Here is a 20,622-nt window from a genome sequence, read left to right on the forward strand (position 1 = left end):
TACTTGAAGATGAAGACTGTGAAATATAAAGGAGCTACAAAAAGAATTAGTGGACTGCCAAAGCAAACACATCCTTTAGTGTCTCCTTGAATTACACCAGATTTTGGCCCAGAGCTCCCATAATCCCATGTTCGTAAAGATTTTCATTAAGTTTTGCGCTTGATCCTCTTTTTTATTTCCTTCTCCCTCTGTTTTTTTTTTTTAAATAAAAATAAGGAAAGTAGACGGAACAAAACGATATAGTTAAAAATTGGGCAAATGTTTTGATTCGCCGATCATTGAGATGGCTAAGAAACAGACACACCTTAGAATCAAATTTCATCTTGAACCCAAGCATAACGTTGATTTCTGTCGCAAATTTACTATACTCCCACCCCAAACCCTAATGGTCAAGCAGTCTATATACCCTGAATTTTTCATATGCATTGAATTTTCCATGCCTCGCTTTTTTTATTTAAGTTAATTTGGCGGTTTATCAAAACAATGGAAAATTCATCGCATCAGGCGTAATTGAACATTGGAGGGGGGGATAAGGCAAATGCGCGCCCAGGGGAACTGAAGGCTAGACATAAAAATCGTAAGCCTTCGAATCACCCGCAAATATCACCTAATTCTTCACCCCAAAGTTTAGACTGTTTATTCATTCGTCTTCAAGCTAAGCAACATACAGAAAATAGCCATACCCATCCATAATCAAAGCATCTAGCGTGCTCTCGCCATTTTCATCAGGACTACCTCCCCAGCCAACGGTGCCATCTACTTGCATTTCTTCCGCTTTTGAACACCCACGTTCAATTGCATCCAAAGCTGAGCCACCTTTTTTGTACATAATGTCCCAGGCTAGAATTCAGATATTTTAACAAAGATTGTTCAATAAAAGCCAAATAAAAATTATAAAAGCATTCTGAGAAGTGATTAAGCTACTACAGATAGGTAAGACTTGATTTCTCAGAAAGTTACAAACTATTACATAAAATTGACCATCCAAACTTCAAAGAAACAATGAGCTACATTTAAGTTTTAAGTAATTGCGGTTTGAAGTTGTCTCTTTATATTGTGTCACTAACTCCCATTTTGATCCCATGTAGAACGGCTTGGGGTTGATATTCATTTTCTAACTAACTACTAGGGGGAGGGTGAAAGCTCAAGTGTATAATAATTAATCTATTACCCTTCACTCAGGAGTATAGGTTCAGAGCCATCCCCTCTTGCCTTGTTTTTACCTATTGACTTCCCAATTTTTTAAGGAATATCTTTTAGTTATACAGAAGTGTTGTTCAGTAATATTGCCTTATGTTTGGTCAGGACTTTAGTAAGTATTTATTTTGTCTAAAGATCAAACCCGAACAAGGAATATCATATAAATTCCATAGTCCAAATTACAATTTTGACTTCTGGTAAGCACTTACAAGATCAGGAATGAGGGACCATTAAGTTACCTCTCATACAACTCGGACTTTTTGTAGGGGGGACTGTTGCAGCCTCTGTGCAAAACACAGAGCATGGGTGGATTAAGACTTTAGAGCATAATATATTCAAAAAATTTGTTCTTCATCCACAGATGTATTTATATACTGCTGCAAAAGTTGAAACGGTACTTTGATTTTAGACAGTGTGTCATCCTGTGCATAGCCTATGCATAAATAGCAGCTGAAGTTTTGTTACATATCTATTTAATTTTCAGCAAAGCAGGAGATAACACCCAAACTTCCAGTAAAATAAAAATTTTTGATACAAATATATGATAATCTCATTGTTACACAAGCTGTTGTATTTAAGAATTTTGTGCGTATTGTTTGGACTTTTAATCTATTTTTGGTTTTTGATCTTATATTTATTTTTTCATCATAAGTGGAGGTAATATTTTTCTATGTATAGCAATGGGGAGAAGAAATTGCAAAGCAAGCTAAAGCAATGCTTCTGAAGGGATGGTATTTGTAAGGTAGATAATGTGGATTCATAAAGAGAGAAAGGATCTATTTATGAGAAACATAATTAACAGGAAAAAAAACTTTTTAGTACCTCCCCCAAAAAGGAGTGTAGTATTAAACTAAATCAAAGTCTGTGAAGAAGTGATCATGATCTGTAATTTGCTTTTTCTGTTATGAAAATACTTCAGAACTCCAAAAATTGGAAGAGAGACATGTGGATGCTGTAGACTATTTATGTGGTATGCACAGGGTTTATTGGACTGTAATGGTCCTGTACAATCTAGAGCTGGTTTTCACAATAAGTTTTGCCATTGACTAGTCCCTGATATCCTTTGTGCTGGTGTTGTAAACCCTATACCAAAGAAAGGGAAAGATAAATTTACCTCATATCAGCCAATCAATATAATTCTGGCATGGTAATGTATAAATTGCTAAACTTGTTGATAATTGCTGAGATTAATCAAGTTGTTCAACCCTTGGTAACCAATTTGATTCTTAAAAAGGTCTTAAAACCTTAGAAGTTGTTGCAATTTTTCTGATAGAAGCAGAATGAGTTATGAGACAGTTATTATAGCTGGTAAAATGTCTTCCAAGCACTTCATTTGGGTAAGAGTGTTATTGTAACTGGTTCCCTATCTATAAAAAATATTAGTCTTTGAACAATTCAAACAAGGCATTACACTGCACTTTCATAGTAAAATTCAAGCTATTTGTGGTGTCATTGCATTATGAATAAGGGTACCATTGTAATAGGATTTCTTTTTATGAGCTAACTGCTATAGTAAAAAATTTCTTACTTCCTTCCCATCAGAAACAGTTTGATTAATGTATTTGCATAGGTATATTCAGTTCATTCAGTTTTTATTTTATTTTTTTTTTCTAAGACGTATTCGAAATTACAACAAAATCCAATAGTTCTAGGATAGCATACTATGCCTTCTAGAAGGGATTGCCTAGATAAAACTTGGAATAAACTAAAAGCACCCATAGAAGTCCATTAAATAAAGGTTTGACAATAATATAAATAAAATGTTGTTGTCATAGTATTCCTAAACGAATTTGTTTCAATAAATATTACCTGGGCGAGGGCCAAAAAACATCCTGCCAATAACAATAGATGATTGTATTTAATTTAAGTATAACAAGCCCTGACAGGCTAAATTAGCTTTTTTTAGTCAAAACAAAACAAATCTGGAAAAAGTCAAAATCTTTTTTAGTCAAAACTCCCTAGTATCTGGAAAAAGGCAACAGTGATACCATTGCACAAAAAAGGGAAACCGCCAAGATCCATAAATTACCGCCCTACCAGTCTAACCTGCAAAATACTGGAATCTGTGATATCTGACCACATCCTTGAGCACCTACACAAAAGAAAGATAATCATTAGCAAACAGTTTGGGTTCTTGAAGAGAAGGTCAGTGGAGTCACAGCTTCCTCTGGCAGTGGAAAACTGGAAAATGTATGCAGATAAGGATGATCAAGTCGATGACATTTACATTGACCTTAAAAAGGCCTTTGACAAAGTACCTCATTGTCGCCTCTTACACAAACTCCACAACCTTGTTCTGGGAACCACAGTTGATTGGATCAAACAGTTTCTTATTGGAAGATCTCAAACAATATCAGTAGACGGAGTTCTGAGCACACTCGAAGTCAAGGTAATCAGCAGTGTTCCCAGGGCTTGGTCCTTGGCCCTCTCTTATTTAACCTGTATCTTAACAATCTAGTAGAAGGCATCAACTCAGAGATTCTACTGTATGCAGACAATACAAAAGCTGTATAAAGTAATCAAAACAGTTGCTGATGCACAATCTCTACAAGAGGACCTTGACAAGCTCAATAGATGGTTGTCCAACTGGCTGATGGAAATCAATATCGACAAAACCCATAAGCTAACTATAGGGAAACCTACTATCCACTATGAATATGGACTAGGAGACTTATTGATCACATTATGCCGGGAGGAGCGCAACTTGGGAGTTGTCATTGACAGCAACCTCAACTTCCAGGCCCACTATAACAGCATTATTGGGAAAGCAAATCCGTGTTGCAGGATTTATAAGGCGTAACTTCACTTTTGGAAATGATAAGGCCCTTTGCCTTCTCTACAAAGCTCTAGTACGGCAAATCCATGAATACGGTCATTGTACTACACCTACGAAAATATCCAGGCTACCAATGTTCTCAACTTCAGCCACATGAACCTTTGGGGTTACAGCCTCAAGCTTCAAGAGGAGAGGTTCCAAAAGAATATTGACTGATGGGTATGCAAGAACTATTTGTTTTGCATTATACTATTATTATTATTATCATAGAGCAGCCAACAATAGCCAATACCACAGATGAAATTTTGGCAGAATACAAGGATGTGTTTGAAGGCATTGGAAAAATACCTGGATAATGTAAGATTCATCTGAAGCAAGGAGCAATACTGTCAGTACAGCCACCAAGAAGAGTACCTCTACCACTTCAAGATAAACTAAAGAACGAATTGGAACAACTAATCTGCTGTGGAGTAATTGAAAAGGTGACTGAGCCAACAGAGTGGGTCAACTCAATTGTCATTGTGCAGGAGGCCAATGGTGACATCTACATTTGCTTAGATCCTGTGGAACTGAAAAAATGGATATCTAATTAACTTTCTAGATACATGCCAAACTTATGCATTCTGAACCAGCCTCTGCAAGAGCTTGGGAAAACGACAGAATTTGCCTAGAATGATGCTTGCCATCCAGCCATATGACAAGAGATTTAGACACGGACCTGGACCAGAAATCCCAGTGGCTGATGCCCTCTCACATTTGCATATGGCAGATACAGACCCAGAAAAAGAACTACAGGCAGAACTAAATGTACATAACATTGTCAAAGGCATTCTCCTAAAGGGAGATCAAATCATAATACCGAAATGCATGCACCAAGAAATCATGGCCCATAACTAAGTACATCTCAGGATGTGAAATATGTCAACAATTTAGTGCATGCCAGCCAAAGGAACCCCTCCAGAACTTAGACATTCCTGAGTACCCTTGGGAACATGTGGGTACCAACTTAGTGTTCTGGGAAGGAAGTAGTTATTTGGTAACTACTGACTACTACAGCCAATACATCAAAGTTGATAAACTAGACATTACCAGCTCAGGGAGCATTATTACTAAGCTGAAGAGTCAATTTGTATGACACAGGATCCCAAGAACACTTACATCTAACAACAGCCCCCAGTTTGCAGCAAACAAATTCAGAAGATTTACAGAACAATGGAGAATCACACACCACACGTCCGGCCCCAAATACCCTTAGTGAAAAGGCAGTCCAAACAGTCAAGAGGCTTATGTCTAAAGCATTAGAACATGTCTAAGGACTTAGCATCCCCATCACAACTTCTGATGAGCAGACAGCTAAGATGTTAAAGCCCTTAATAGAAACTAGCTTTATGCCCAAAGCTGTGCCTATAAAGGAGTACAAGGCAACCAGACAAAAGCAGCAAGAAGCTAAGAAAGAGTCATATGACAAGGGTACTCATCCACTCAAGCCATTAATACCAGGTCAACCAGTATGACTTAATGAAAATGGACAATCAAATAAAATATGGATCAAGGCCAAAGTAACCTATATATATGATGAGTTGAGCAACTGTTCAGTGACTGTAGAGACAGAAGATAGAGTGGTATACAAATGCAATAGGAAGTTTATATGCCCCAGATACAGTACCAATGAGCGCACCTGCCAGTCAAACTACAAGCCATCATTGACAATTGTGGAGGTGCCAAAGATACTTGAACCTTCCAAAGAGCTGCCAGAAAAGGCCAGCCCATCCAGCAACACTAATCGAAATTATAGCCTGCTGGAAGAATGATTCAAGTCACCAAGAGCAAATCAACAACCAAGTGATCAGGAAATTCAGAACACACCATCTTGTTCCAAAGCCAAAACTACTGTGCTCCCCTCACATAAATCCTTGAAGACAAATAGATCAGGGAGGATCTCAAAGGTACTGGTTAGATTAAATCTATGGACCATCCCTTAAGACTATTCAAAGAACAAGAATGTCAAAAGAAGAAAGATGTAGAGTTATTTATTTGTTTATTAATACCAAAATACGGTAAGCTTTAACAAGCTTGTTGCACTAAACAATGATAAAAAAAAGTTTATAACAATGTCAATGACATAACAAAAACATACAGCAGGTAACTGAAAACATACACTCTGAAAATATAATAACTTAAACATACAGTAGCATACCAAATTAACTGAAACATATCTGTTAATAACTGAGACATACCAAAAAGTAAGCCCACAAAATAACTGAAAACAAACTGTCACAAATCAGCTAATACAAAAGTAAAAATACACTCTAAATGGATTGTGATAGGACCTAGTATAGAAATCTGTTGAGACTAAACTACTTTTGAAAGACTGGACTGTGGTACTTGCAACTATTTCCAATGGAAGTAAATTCCAAGTCTTCCACACTTGGCTAGACAAAGAGTTTTGGTCTATTCTTTCTGTGAACATGGTGGGTAAATTTTGTGTTGGTGTTGACAGGTACTACTGTATTCTGTAAAAGTGAAAAAGTGAGTTGGGGTGGTATTATCAATACTCCTAACAATGTGGAAAGTATTTATTAGGTTGGCTCTATCATGTCTGAACTGAGAAGAGGCAACTGTAGTCTTTGCATTCTCTGGTGGTAAGGTAGATGACTCAGGTATGGTATGAGTTTGGTGGCCCTACATTGCACTCTCTCAACCCTCTCACTGTCTAACTCTCTTATTAAGGGGATACCATACTGATGAGCAATACTCAAGTATTGGATATACAGTGGATACATAAAGTGAAATCAGTGAATGAAGATTAAACTTAGAAAAAGTAGCCTTAGACATAGTAATTGGTAATTTTCCTTATGGGTGATATCTGATACATGTTTATTAAATTTGAGACTCGAATCAAAGAAAATCCCAAGGTCAAGAACATATTCCACACTAGAAATTGATTTACCAACAACAAAGTTATGGTAATGTTGAGGGAGTCTACACAAATAGTGCACAGTGTTGCACTTGGTTTCATTAATGAACATAGAGTTTGCAGTACACCACTGGCCCGGAGCAACCAAATCCTCTTGAAGTAAAGAGATCTCATGTTCACTCATGACTGACCTGTAGATTTTTACATTATCTGCAAACATTTTTAAGGTCGAATTCCTAACAACACCTGGCAAATCATTGATTAGAAGGCAGAAGAGTACTGGCCCAAGACAACTGCCTTGCGGAACTCCACTTATGACAGACATAGGTGATGACAAAGCATCACCTACTGCAACCTCTTGGGTTCTATTAGTAAGATAATCTGTTAGCCATGCTTTAGTTTGTGGGCCAATACCATATAGTTGACATTTGTCTATCAGAAGTGGGATGGAAATTTTCTCAAATGCTTTGGAAAGGTCAATATAAATACAATCAAACAAAATACCATTATCAGCCATCAATTGAAAGAATCACCTCAAGAAGTTTACAGAAACCATGCTGAGCAGAATGCCATAAATTGTTTTCCTCAAAATGTGCCTGGATTCTACTCACCACAATTTTCTCCATTTTTTGGGAAAAGATTGATGTATTTGTAATTGGTCTGTAATTATTGAAATGGGACTTTGAACCATTCTTGTACAACAGCCTAATGATAGTTCTTTTCCAAGCTGAAGGACATTTACCAGATGAGAGACAGAGATTAAAAAGATATGTGAGTGGTCCAGCAAGCACTGATGCAAGTTCACGTAACATCACATTGGAAAATCCATCAATATCTAATCTAGTTAAAGTGTTCAATATATGTTCCTTTATTTATTATGTTGCTTGTATTATATTTATTTTGTATGTGTGTGGGCCACAATAGATGCTTAATGCTTGATCTTTGATGCTTATCTTTTCTGATACTTGTTTGTTTAATACTTACCCTTTAATGCTTGCTAGAATACTCTACAAGTATCACTTCAAGGTTCTATTTAAGGGCACAAAATAAAATGTGCAAAGAAACAATTAGGCAATGGCTAGTATATTTAGTAACCACTTAAAAAGATATATCTAGTGGTTTGTTCATCTTCTACCTAGTTACAGATGTCATGGAAAAACTCTGAATTTGCCCTGTTTTCTTCTCTACACTATAACTTTATCTATAATTTAACAAGCTATTTAAAAAAAGACTACTTTACTAAATGGGAGCCAGTCAAAGAACAAAAAAAATATAGTGGATGCCCCAATATGGTCTTGCATAGAGGTCTGAATAGTCATGATTGGCTGATGGTTAGGACTACGCCAGTTGGGATTGACTGACTACAATCTTGGAAAACATCTGGTTTTCAAACATTTAATTTAGACAGAAGTTCCCTCTACACCCTAGACTATTTAGATACAATTATTCTCTTTCATAATACTTTTCTTAGATTAAATCTACCCAAGGTTGACTGTGTCTTTTATTAAGATATTTTGTTATAACTTTGAGATCCTGTGTCAAAGATTAGACAACATTTTCTAAGATTAGGTTCAAGCTTTAAATGTGGGGCCAAGATTTTGCTCCACTGTTGTCTATCAGTGGGCCTATATTTGAAATTGTGAGTGCTGTATATAGTTAAAATATTCAAGCTAATCACATATTTGTTTGGAAGGATTTGACATATTAAATGATGAAACAAACCACTTTCTAGGTAGTATGATAGAAATTTTATAATGATTTAGCTGTTAAAGGGTAGATCAGCTGGCCAAGTACTGGGTATCTTTATTCTAAATATAATTAAGTAAGAATTGTTGTTTTAACCCTTTTATGTAGCCAAAATTAGAGAAAAAGCCATCATGGTAAAATTCTACTTTAGCTACTTTTGGCTATCTTTGAAAGCGGTTAGGTTAGAAAAATAAAACTTTCAGGGATGGGTCTAAAGGCTAAAGTTTGTCCTGGGAAGGTATTTGAAGTACCTACATCCAATCCTTCTCTCTCTAGAGGGTCCTAACCTTTGATGACCTTTAAAAATCTGTGTGTTATAAAAGTGAAACCAAGCAAAATAGAACTTCTGCTTAAATGAAGTACAACATAATTGCATAATTTTTTTTTGTTTTTCATATTATTGACTTATGGATAAAGTAAACATATCACTTGATGCCTTTTTTATGCTCTTTCCAAATGTAATAATCATTTTTGTTGGAAATGAATTCTACCCCTACCCCAATATATACCAATTCAGGGTATATATTTGCATATTAGGGGTGGCAGGGGGAAAGTTTAAACTTACCTCTCATTTACATCATAAATAAAATTTCCCCCCCCCCCGAGTGTGCAAATATATACCCTGAATTGGTCTATATAGGGGGGATACATTCCCAACAAAAAGGATTATTATATATGGAAAGAGCATAAAAAAGGCATCAAGTGGTATGTTTACTTTATTTGTAAGTCAATAATATGAACAACAAAAAATTTACCAGATATTGTTTTCAGCTTCAAAACTTTGCTAAATCCTAATTTATAGGCTAAGGTTTTAAAGATATGCAAATACATTTCCTAAATTTTGAAGAAAAAAAAACATTGATATGGCTTAAAATTCTAATCAAATAGGCTAACGGGAATTGCATTTTCAGAACTAAAGCCAGGGAAAAAGAAACTGATAACTGAAAATTAAAGTAAAATGTTGTTTTGTTGAAATTTCAATAGGTAGCCTATAGGCCTGTCATGTAGGCAAATTTCAAGACCCTCTAGAGGGAGAAGTAGTGGAGGTAGTACTGCATAATAGGCTACCTTCCCAGTACAAACTTTAGCTTGTAGACCAATCCCTGAAAGTTTCAATTTTCTAACCTAACCTCTTCCCAAGATAACCAAAAGTAGCTAAAGTATAATTTTACTGGCATCATCTTTGAGGGTCCGTAATAGGCTGAAAATTGAATTTCCAAGTAAAGAAATTAGGCTATTAGCCTATATTTGGAAAGGGCATCAAGTGGTATGCTCAGCTTATTTGTAGGTCAGTAATATAAAATGCCCCAAATTTATCCTAATATTACCTTCTTGTGTTGCATTTCTAAATCCCCAAGTATTTATCACGGAGGGAAACCTCTGCTTTGCAAAGACTGAATTGAAAGTCAATATTAAAGCATATTGTACAGTTTTCATATTTTTTGCTTAAATTTTAAATCAAATAGTAGATAGCATAGAAAACCGCGGACAGTGGCATGAAAGTGCTGCCTTCAGTCTTTTTTTCACAAAAAATGTTTTTGGAGACACGTGCCATTCAGGGGTGGCTCGAAGAGGGGGGGGGTAACTAAACCCCTAAACATCCCCGGTTTCTGCGAAGTTGTTGATTTTGACCTCATTGAGGTCCCAGGTACTGAATTCTGAGACAGTCTATGTTGTGTTTTCTTCTCCTGGGAAGACTTTTACAGTTTCAAACTTATCGGCAAACAAATGGCTAATTTTGACAGAAGTCAGCTGAATCCGCATGTAAATAGAATAGCTTTCTTTTATTTTACCGTTTAATTTTAATTTTTTAATTTCGTTCTTAAATAAAGTCGTTTAAATTAAACCAGGTTTACAGGGACTGGACTGGTAGCAACCCACGCTTTAAAAACCTGCTCATGCTCGCATATGATTTGTTTTGTCTGGTCGTTCAGATCTAGCCCGAACTTTTTGCGAAGTCAATTAAATCGTTTATTTTTGGCCTCATCCATTTCCCAGGTGCTCAATTCAGTCAGAAAACAGTCTACGTTGTATTTTCCTTCTTCTGAATATACTTCGGGATTTTCAGACTTCTCAGTAGAGAAATAGTTTATTCTAGTACTGTTTAGCTTTAGTCGTAGATACCGAAAACCGAATTTGCATGTGAATAGAATAGAATCGTTTTATTTTATCCTTTAATTCTAATTTCAATAATTTTGGAGGTACGTGTGTATTAGCCAGTACACACTTGAGAATATGGAATTGCAAGATCAGACAACTAACCGGTTAATAGCTGTCAGCATTCGGGGAAATTAGCTTAGGCTCAGTTAAAATCTACGTTTAAGGTATATTTTTATCAAATATTTTATATATAGATATGGTATTTTGGTTGTGTTACGTTATGTTAGGCTAGGTATTTAATATTCTTTGCAGCCCTCTCTACAATAATGTTTTGTTGTAGTTTCCATAATTTTGTTACTAAAATATTTTATTTCATCATATTTTGGTATATTTCTTTATGATTAACCAAACTTCACTTCTCGAATGTGCACTGGCTAATACACAAGTACCTTTTCGGATTTAAACAGTCGTTTAATTTAATTCATATTTAAAAGTACTGGACTGGTAACTTAACTACTCGCTTTTAGAATTTGTTTATGCTCACATATGATTTATTTCTGTCTGTTGGTTCAGTAGTTTGGGGAAATTAAAAGGAAGCCTTACAAGGTAATATGAACAAACCAAAATCATAGGCAGCGTAATCGCGCTGCCTAATCGATGTTGGCACAATGTATTATTATTATTATTATTTTTTTTTTTTTTTGGTTTTAGACCAGGGCACTTCATATCGAAGGAGTTGTCGTAGGAACTTCGAAAATGGTTAATTCGATCGAAAATTGAAGTGGCTAGTGCCCTTTTTAATAGTGGAAAGTGATTGGAGGGCAAGTAACCCCCCTCTCACGCCCACGTTTTCCCCAAACACATCCAATCAAAATTTTTATATAACCATTTTGTTCAACGTTGATGAAAGTTTTGGAAATTAAGTCTTTAAGGATGACAACCCCCCCCCCCTACCCCACAACCCTCGGGGCAAGGATTGTAAGTTATGCCCTGGGGGTATATAATTTTTTTTATAAAAAGTGTTGTCGTAAAAACTTCAAAAAGGGCTCATTCAATTGGAAACTGAAATGGCTAATGGCCTTTTTAATAGTCGAAAGTAATTGGAGGTCAACTAACCCCCCTTTCACGTCCAGCATTTTCCCAAACACATACAATCAAATTTTGAGATAGCCATTTTTTCCAACGTAGTTGAAAGTTCTGGAAATTATGTCTTTGAGGATCACAACTCCCAAAAAGCCCTCAGGGCAAGGGTTGCAAGCTATGCCCCGGGAGCATATGAGGTTTTTATAGAAAGCGTTGTCGCAAAACTTCAAAAGGACTCATTTGATTGATAATTGAAAGGGTTATTGCCCTTTTTCATAGTTGAAAGTAATTGGAGGGCAACTAACCCCTCTCTCATGCCCACCATTTCCCCAAACACATCCAATCAAAATTTTAAGATATTCATTTTGTTTAACGTAGTCAAAAGTTCTGGAAATTAGGTCTATTAGGATGACAACCCCCTAAGAGCCCTCAGGGCAAGGGTTTTAAGTTATTTCCTGGGACATATAAGGTTTTTATAGAATTTGTTATCGTAGAAACTTCAAAAATGGCTCATTTGATTGGAAATTGAAAGGCCCAGTGCAATTATTAATAGTTGAAAGTTCACAGGGGACAACTAACCTGCATCTTGTATGAACCATTTCCCCAAACATACCCAGTTAAAGCTTAGAGATAGCCATTTTGTTCTACATAGTTGAATGTTCTTGAAATTGTAATTCTGAGGTTGACCAACTTCATAAACCCCTCAGGGCTAAAGTTAAAAGTTATGGTCTGGGGGCATAAGTTTTTTTTTGTAGGAAATCAGGTCGTAGAAACTTCAAAAAAGGCTCATTCAATTGGAAGTTGAAAGGGGTAGTGCCCTTTTTAATAGGCTAGTCGAAACTGATTGGAGGACAACTAATTTCCCTCTCAAGCTTACGATTTTCCCAAAAACATCCAATCAAAATTTTGAGATGGCCATTTTTTCAAAGTAGTTGAAAGTTCTGGATATTATGTCTTTGAGGAAGATCACCCCCCCCCCCCCTCCACACCCTTCAGGGCAAGGGTTGTAAGTTATGCCCCTGGGCCATACAAGGTTCTTATAGAGTGTTCCGGAAGTCCAGAAATTCTGTCTGTGGTGATGAAACTCCCCCCACAGTCCTCAACGCAAGGGTTGTAAGTTATGCCCTTGGTACATGTAAGGTTTTGGAGAAAGTATTGTAGTAGAAACTTCAAAAACGGTTCGTTCGATAGCAAATTGGGAGCGCTAGTGCCCTCTTTAATATTCAAAAGTGACTAAAGGGCGACTAACGCCCCTCTCAAGCCTACCATTCCCCCAAACACATCCAATCAAAATTTTGAGATAGATATTTTGTTCAACGTAGTTGAAAGTTCGGGAAATTAGGTCTTTGCCAGCGTTGTCGTAGAAACTTCAAAAGGGACCCATTCAATTTGGAATTGAGAGGTCTGGCCCTTATTAATAGTCGAAAGTGATCCGAGGGCGAATGCCGCCCCCCCGGCCCGACCCATCGTTTCCTCAAACACTTTCGATCAACATTTTGATATAGCAATTTTATTGAACGTAGTTGAAGGGTCCGGAAATTATGTTTTGAGTATGAAAACCCCCAACAGCCTCAGGGCTAAGAATGTAAGTTATTCCCTGGGGGGATATAATGTCATATAGAAAGTTTTGTCGTAAAAACTTCAAAAACGGCTCTTTCGATTGGAAATTGAGAGGGCTATTGCCCTTTTCAATAGTAGAAAGTAATCAGATGTAAAATACCCCCTCCCCAACGCCCATCATTTCCCCGAATATTTCCAATCAACATTTTGATATGGCCATTTTGTTCAACGTAGTTGAAAGGTCTGGAATTTATGTCTTTGAGGATGACAAGCCTACCCCCATAGCCCTCATGGCAAGGGTCGTAAGTTATGCCCTTGGGGCATATGTCGTTCTTATGGAAAGTTTTGTCGTAGAAGCTTCAAAAAAGCCTCATTCGATTGGAAATTGAGAGGAGGAGTGCCTTTTTTATTAGCCGGAAGTGATCAGAGGATAAATGTCTCCCTCCACGCCTATCATTTCCCCAAACACTTCAAATCAAAATTTTGATATAGCCATTTTGTTAAGCCTATCAGAAAGGTCTGGAAATTATTTCTTTGAGGATAACAAATCCCCCCAGCCCTCAGTGCAAGGGCTGTAAGTTGTGCCCTGGGGACATATAAGGTTTTTATAGAAAGTGTGGTCATATACACTTCAAAGGGGGCTCATTGGATTGGTAATCAGACGCTCTAGTGCTCTTTTTAAGAGTCAAAGTGATCAGAGGGACAGCTACCCTCTCACCCCTATACACACCTCATATTGACCTAAAAAGTGTCCGATAGAAATTTCGAGGTAGCTATTCTATTCACAATAGTTCAATTATCATATAACAAGGCTTTTGGATTTTAAACAAACCCCAGAGATTAGGGGTAAGGGTTGTAAGCTATGCCCAGGGGGATTAAAGGTTTTTACTGAAGGGATGGTTGTTTAACTTCAAAAGAGGCTCAGTCTTTCTCCCTGAAAAAGACTATGTCAATATAAAAACAACAGAAATTGATAAAAAAAACTTTTACACAAAAAAGTAAAGGACTCCATTAAACCAAAAATGAAAAAAATAGAATCAAATAGTCTACCAAGCATACAACTACCACAAACCAGTATCAATGAATAAATGAAACCCAAAACAAACAGAAATTAAAATAAGTCAAACTCAAACCGGGCAGAAATTAATCTGAGTAGGGTTCTAAACCCTATGCTTTCTTCTGGCTTTCTAAAGCCAGAATATAATTTGTACGTTACAAAAAAAAATTCTTTTAAATCTTTTCACTTACAACTTCCAATAAACATTTCCAATCTAAGACCCAGCAAAACATTTCCAATCAAAGACCCAACAAGGTATTTTTGTCGTGTTTTACCAAGCTGGAATACATTATATCATTAGTTGCTGGTTCCAATAACATTGTTAAGACTATTCGGGAAAATTTTACGTTTAATGCAAGAGATATCTTGGGGGAAATACAATGTGCATCATCTTTGTGTTTGAGCTATTTCAAGCGTTAAAAGTTGATTGCGTTGAATAACTTATTAATATATCAATAATTAGTGGAGATGTTGTCGAAAGTAGCAGTGAAGATTTTGGAAGTATTGTTCACAAGGGTCCAGGAATAAGGAAGCCAGTCTCTAGCGAAAACCAAAGGAAGTACCTTATTTCATGTGGTTCTAATCAACCAAAACTGAGTGTATTCCCATTTTATCCTTCAGTATGAAAAATGAAACAGTAATGTTTTCATCCGGGGCGGTATGAAAATTACCAAATCTTAGAATACAATATCGAGAAAGATGCTTATGCTTCGTTTGTTTCCTTTTTTCTAGTGGTCCCGGTAGCGCCCAATCCGAAAAAGCTTGGATGGAAGACGGTCTGCGGTAATGGTACAAAATGAAGAGCAAAGTAAAGGCGAAGAAAGGAAAACTGACAAGTAATTTCTCTTCCGATTCACATATAGCAGCTGCTTGGTCCTATTTTTTCACATCGTCAATGACAGCAGTCATGTGAATTTTCCACTTGATAAAAGCATTCGAACTAAGGTTCTGCAGCAGGCAAAAGGTGAAAAGACAAATATAAAATCGTGAAAAAGTTTTTGTACATTGCAAGGACCCTAGCAAGACAGGGCATTGGATTTAGGAGAATTAAAGAATAAAATAGCAACTTTGTTCAAATTCTAGTGAGATGCATGGTAATTCTTGATAGTTTATATAGACGATAACTGATGGCAGATACGATACCCGATGCTTCATATTCTGATAAGCTTGCGGTCGTAATCCATTATGTCATTTCAGATGGGAAATCTAGAAAGAGACTGTTAGATGTTAGCGAAGCTAATGACAAAACCGGGCAGGGTATGGCAGAAAGTATAATAGGAACGCTGTCAAGGAGATGAATTCTTCAAGATAAACTAGCTTTCCAGTTTTATGACTACGCAAAAGCGATGTCTGGTCAATTTAATGGAGCCCAGATGAAATTATAAAAGGTTCTTGATCTCTGTTTGCCTTATATTCCCTGTCAATCCCACAGACTAAACAGAGTTATATAAGATAGTTGCGATTTATCTCTATTGATAGTCGAGCTTTTCAACATCCTTGACAGCATATACGTGTTCTTCTCTGTATCTACAAAGCATTTTGCCACCCTTAAAGAAAAATTCTCTTCGACTGAAAACAGCCTTAATATCCGAAATATATCACGGATTCGGCAAACTGCAAGGGCTGAAGCCATACAAGTAGTAGTTACTTCATTTGAAGCAATAGTTTCAACCATTTACGAAATGAAACAAATAATGAACACCGATGCGAAGACGGAAGCACAAGGTAGTGGCCTTCTGAACATAATTCTAATCTTTGAATTTATCGCTTATCTCATGTTTACGAAAAAAAAAACATGTACAAGATCAGGATAGCAACAGAAAAACTTGAAGAAGGGGAGATCAACATCATCGACGCAATCGATATGCTTGAAGCTATGAAGAAACTTTCTGAAAGAATATCAGAGGATGAAATGAACTATGTTATTGACAGTCCAAAAGTCAGACATCATCGTCGGTGACTTGGACCATCTTGTTTTGACAGCTGAGCTCAGAGTCAAGCCGAGATCTCAATGTATCAGTTCTATAGACAGCATTTTAGAATCCTGCTCAAAATATTAACAACAATGATGGGAGAGAATCACAGAGCTTGCTTTGTCAATTTTCAGTTATTTTGCTCCTAACTTCAGCCTCTTCAAAATAAAAGGTTTCAGTTGCAGATATTGAGATAGCAACAATGTTTTTTCCAAGCCAAGAAAGAACTCCACATTTTACTGCTTTTTACGTAGAGCTAGAAGTTCTGTTCAGTTTTGCCACGGAGCTTCTTGCTTCAGAGAAGTCCTAGTTGAAGGAAATTGCTGGTAACATCAAATTAAGCATGCTAATCACCTTTGCAAATTGGCTGCGATAGCACCTGTTGCAGTTGCTGCTACTGAAAGAACATTTAGGAAGCTAAAATTTGCTGAGCTGAAAACTGCCAGGGTTGATTCTTGACTAGATCGTTTCATATTGTTGGCAAATGAGAAAGACCTCACCGATGTCATTGACTTAAACAAAATTGTCCAGCGGTGGTCCACTTTGAAGAAAAGGTGAACACAAGCGTATCTGTTCTTAGTTTAAACGTGAGGTATTCCTTTTTAGCTTCTTGTTTGTCTCCGTAGATAAGTATAAGTGATAAAAGATTAGTGTGTAATACATTTTCATGACGTGTATAATGTGATCTAGGATCCGTTTAAATAAAGTGATCTCACCCCCCCCCCTGGTTTGGGTGCATCAAGCCACCCCTGGTGCCATTGTAGCTAAATCAAAGCCTGTTTTCAGCAAAGGAAAAATTTCCAATACAATATGGCAGTTTTGGCAGAAATATGAGACAAAGAAGTTCATTAAAACAAGAAATGGTATTCGTTTTTCCGTTTGACGAATAAGTGTCAAACCAAACACTAGCGTTCTCTCGTATATCGTATTGAGATAATTTTAAGACTAGACTTTGGTGGATCAAGGAATCAAAAGTTCAAACGGCTTGAATGTTTCTAGGATCGGTCCTTAAGCCAAGAGAACCGTAGATTTCTGATGGAAGGGGTATTGGAGGGCTTAAAACTGAGCCACAAAACTTTTGTAATATGTTGATTCGAAACGTGAACCCTTAAGTCATTAGGCCAAGGTAAACGTCATGTAAAAAAAAATCATGTTTCGCTGAATTAATTCACATCTTCTGAACTGTAAAAAGATATTTAGTCGGTTCCCGTGAAATTGAATCCTCTTTTAACTGAACCCCGTCCAACTGACCCTGTTTAACTAAATCCTTGTGCAACTCAACCCCATTTGACTGAACAACAGTTTAACTCTACCACCATTTAATTCAGCCCCCGTTTATCACGAAGATCCTTTAACCGAACCCCGATTCAACTCAACCCCAAGACAACTCAACGATCATCCAACTCAACCCCTGTGCAAGTGAGACATCATTAACTAAACTCTCACGCAGTTTAACCCCTCTATAACTGAACCCCCGTGACTCAACCCAATTCAGCAAAAGTTGAATCGAATGAAATATTCTTTATTCATTAGTTAATTCTTATGGAAGTGTTTTTTATTTTATGGTGGTTGAATACCAAACTACTGCCCCCACCCTAAAACGCAACAATTTATCATTCTGTCTTATATATTTGAAGTTAGCAGAACTTTTCATGCCGAGACCCAGAACACACTTGAATTTCACGGTTGTAGCAATAGCTTTAACCTAGTACAGAAAAACCACGGGCCATAGTAGCAAAAAGCCTAAAACACGTTTAAAAAACCTCTATGTCTCGTAAGACATATTTAACGTTAATGCTGATTCAGGAGCCTAGCAATGAACTAGATTTATCTTAATAGTAAAATTTTATTGCGGAAAAGTTTAAGGGTATTTTTAAAAAGAGCTGGAAACCCTGGTAAAATCTCCTTGTTTACCTTTTTTATTTCTTCAGTACTACTAAGGCATTAGCACATTTGAAATCAAGGCCATTTAAAAGCTAATACTCACATTAGCGTACTTTTTATAATTTCGCCATGAAAATACCATCATAAAATTTTTTATGGCACTAAAATATGATTTTAGTGTCATTTTTGGAGTATAAAGGATTGAAACCTTAAAAGGTCTACCACTGAATTTTCCATGATTAAAAACTTTAAACTGGTGGTTAAAATCCTTCTTTTGAATAGTCCCCTTTTCAGTCCCAAAAACTACCTGGCGAAAAAAAATTCATTCAAATGTAAAGCTGATTCTTTAATGATAGATGCTATTCGTTTTCACCTCAACACTAAAAGTAATTATGAAACAAATTCTTGAGAATTTAAAAGAAGAGCCTGATATCCGGACGTGTCTCCGTTAACTTTCTTTCTATCCCCAGCACTAGCCGGTCACTGGAACATCTTAGGGGCGTTAAAATGGGTAACCAGCCAAGCTTCTCGTAATTAGGGTTTTATTTCCCCCACTTCATAAAGGCGTGCAATAATTGGTCACAGGTTTTGATGGTACATAGCATACGCCACTCGAAAGTTCCAAACAGAAAAGACGATTAATCCACTATTCAAAGCTGCTTCTGAGTATCACAATTCCCACTGTCGCTACATTTTTTTTTAGAACCTTTTATTTTATAGCAGACATTTTTAAGCCTCTCAAACTTTTGTTTCTCCCCTATGCCTCTCAATTTCTCTTTAGATTCTTTCTTAATATTGTGTATTCCTAGACTACAGACTATATCCTATTAAAATTTTAGCCCGATCCCAGAAAAATCTCTTTCTAATTTTGGAGCCAAGGGCCAAATTCAGCGACCTTCCCTCCTCCATATTCGAAAATTTCAAAAAAAATTAACTACAACATTTGATCAGCAACCAAAGCGAAAAACAGATTTTGATCTTCTGATTAGCGCTGGCTGAAACTTATTCTTGACCCTTGAGTTGAGTCAAACATGGCTTGATTAAATAGGGGTCGAATTACATGAGGTTGAGCTAAACGGGTGTTTGCTTAAACGGGAGTTCATTTGAACGGGCGTTCGGTTAAATGGAGATGAGTTCAGCGTGGTTTGAGTTTCACGTAGGTTGCGTTGAATGGAATTGAATTAAAAGAGGCCTGAGTTAAACGGGGTTCTGTTGAACAAGGGTTCAGTTAAAAGAGGTTGAGTTCAGTGGGGGAGATTCAGGAGGATTGAGTTCAATGGGGCCTGCGTTAAACGGGGTTTAAGTTGCACGGGGGTGAGTTAAACGGGGGTTTATTTAAACGGGTATCCAGTTGAACGGGGGAGAACAAGGGTTTAGTTGACCGAGGGAAAACTTACATGGGTTAAGTCGCACGGGATACAGTTAAACGGGTTCAGCTACAAGTATACCTGTCTAATCAAATTGAAGACCTTTTGGTAGTCTCCCAGAAATAAATCAATACATGTGTTTCCTGGCTCCAATCGTTCAACTATCAACCGCAAAATTCGCAGTAGCTAGACGGCTCTACTGCATCCTCTCAGGATACAATATTGGTATGGATCAAACGACTGTGAAACTTACAGAAGACGTTCTGGATAAACAAAAGATTCTGTAACTTTAGCAATATTTTATATGATTAATATCAGTTTTGGCCGATTACAAGTTTTAGGTCATTTAACTTTCAAAATTAAGCGAAAACAGGGTCGTTTCCATCCACTGGAAATGCTTAATCTCTGGATCACTGATTGACTATCAATGCCAAAGGCTAGGATAAAAGCAAGGAGTACTCATGGATCAGTTTTAGTAGCAATTCACCAGGGTAAGACTAGTGGTGTAGTACTGTAGTTTGGTTTTACTCTTTGTAGTTCTTTGAAAATAGCGAACTCAGTAAACTGTTTTATTTAATCAGTTTCACATTCAACAGGGAGTTGGTCCAGTTCAGCTCAATAATAGAGGGATAAGCAGTACAAATACCAACAACAAAAGCATTTTAGCTTGTGAAACATTGTAAGCAATCCGTCAGGCATAGTTGTTTTTACTTCGCTGTTGATAGACATGACCGTCATTGATTTCCCCGTACAGTGCCACTTGCGACTGTCTTTTTGTAGAAGTGGCACGATCTTTACCGAACACAATTCCTTCGCTTGGAATACATAGCTTGTCAAAACAGCAAGGCCCCGTCCTTTCAACGAATCTGCGAATAGATTGCAGGTTTAGTGGGCCAACAATCACTTGAAGTCCTTTCGGTTCAGCTAGATACGTTCTTGCTAGCAAAAGTGTGACACTG

The 20,622-nt window shown here is 37.0% G+C and overlaps 1 protein-coding gene across 1 annotated transcript in view; it reads right to left on the minus strand.

Moving 5' to 3' along the window:
- LOC148942086 (N(4)-(Beta-N-acetylglucosaminyl)-L-asparaginase-like) overlaps nucleotides 1-10,103 on the minus strand; it is a 124,198-nt gene extending 114,095 nt beyond the window's left edge. Inside the window, exons 1-2 of the mRNA XM_089103708.1 lie at nucleotides 9,968-10,103; nucleotides 684-840 (exon numbers count right to left, since the gene is read on the minus strand). Coding sequence (XP_088959834.1) covers nucleotides 684-840; nucleotides 9,968-10,076 — 266 coding nt within the window. The 5' untranslated portion in view covers nucleotides 10,077-10,103. The remainder of the gene's footprint in view (nucleotides 1-683; nucleotides 841-9,967) is intronic.
- Nucleotides 10,104-20,622: the final 10,519 nt, after the last annotated feature.

The sequence above is a fragment of the Artemia sp. Qi Xiang Cuo genome, chromosome 17, assembly GCF_049724085.1.
Source record: "Artemia sp. Qi Xiang Cuo chromosome 17, ASM4972408v1, whole genome shotgun sequence".
Classification (NCBI taxonomy): domain Eukaryota; kingdom Metazoa; phylum Arthropoda; class Branchiopoda; order Anostraca; family Artemiidae; genus Artemia; species Artemia sp. Qi Xiang Cuo.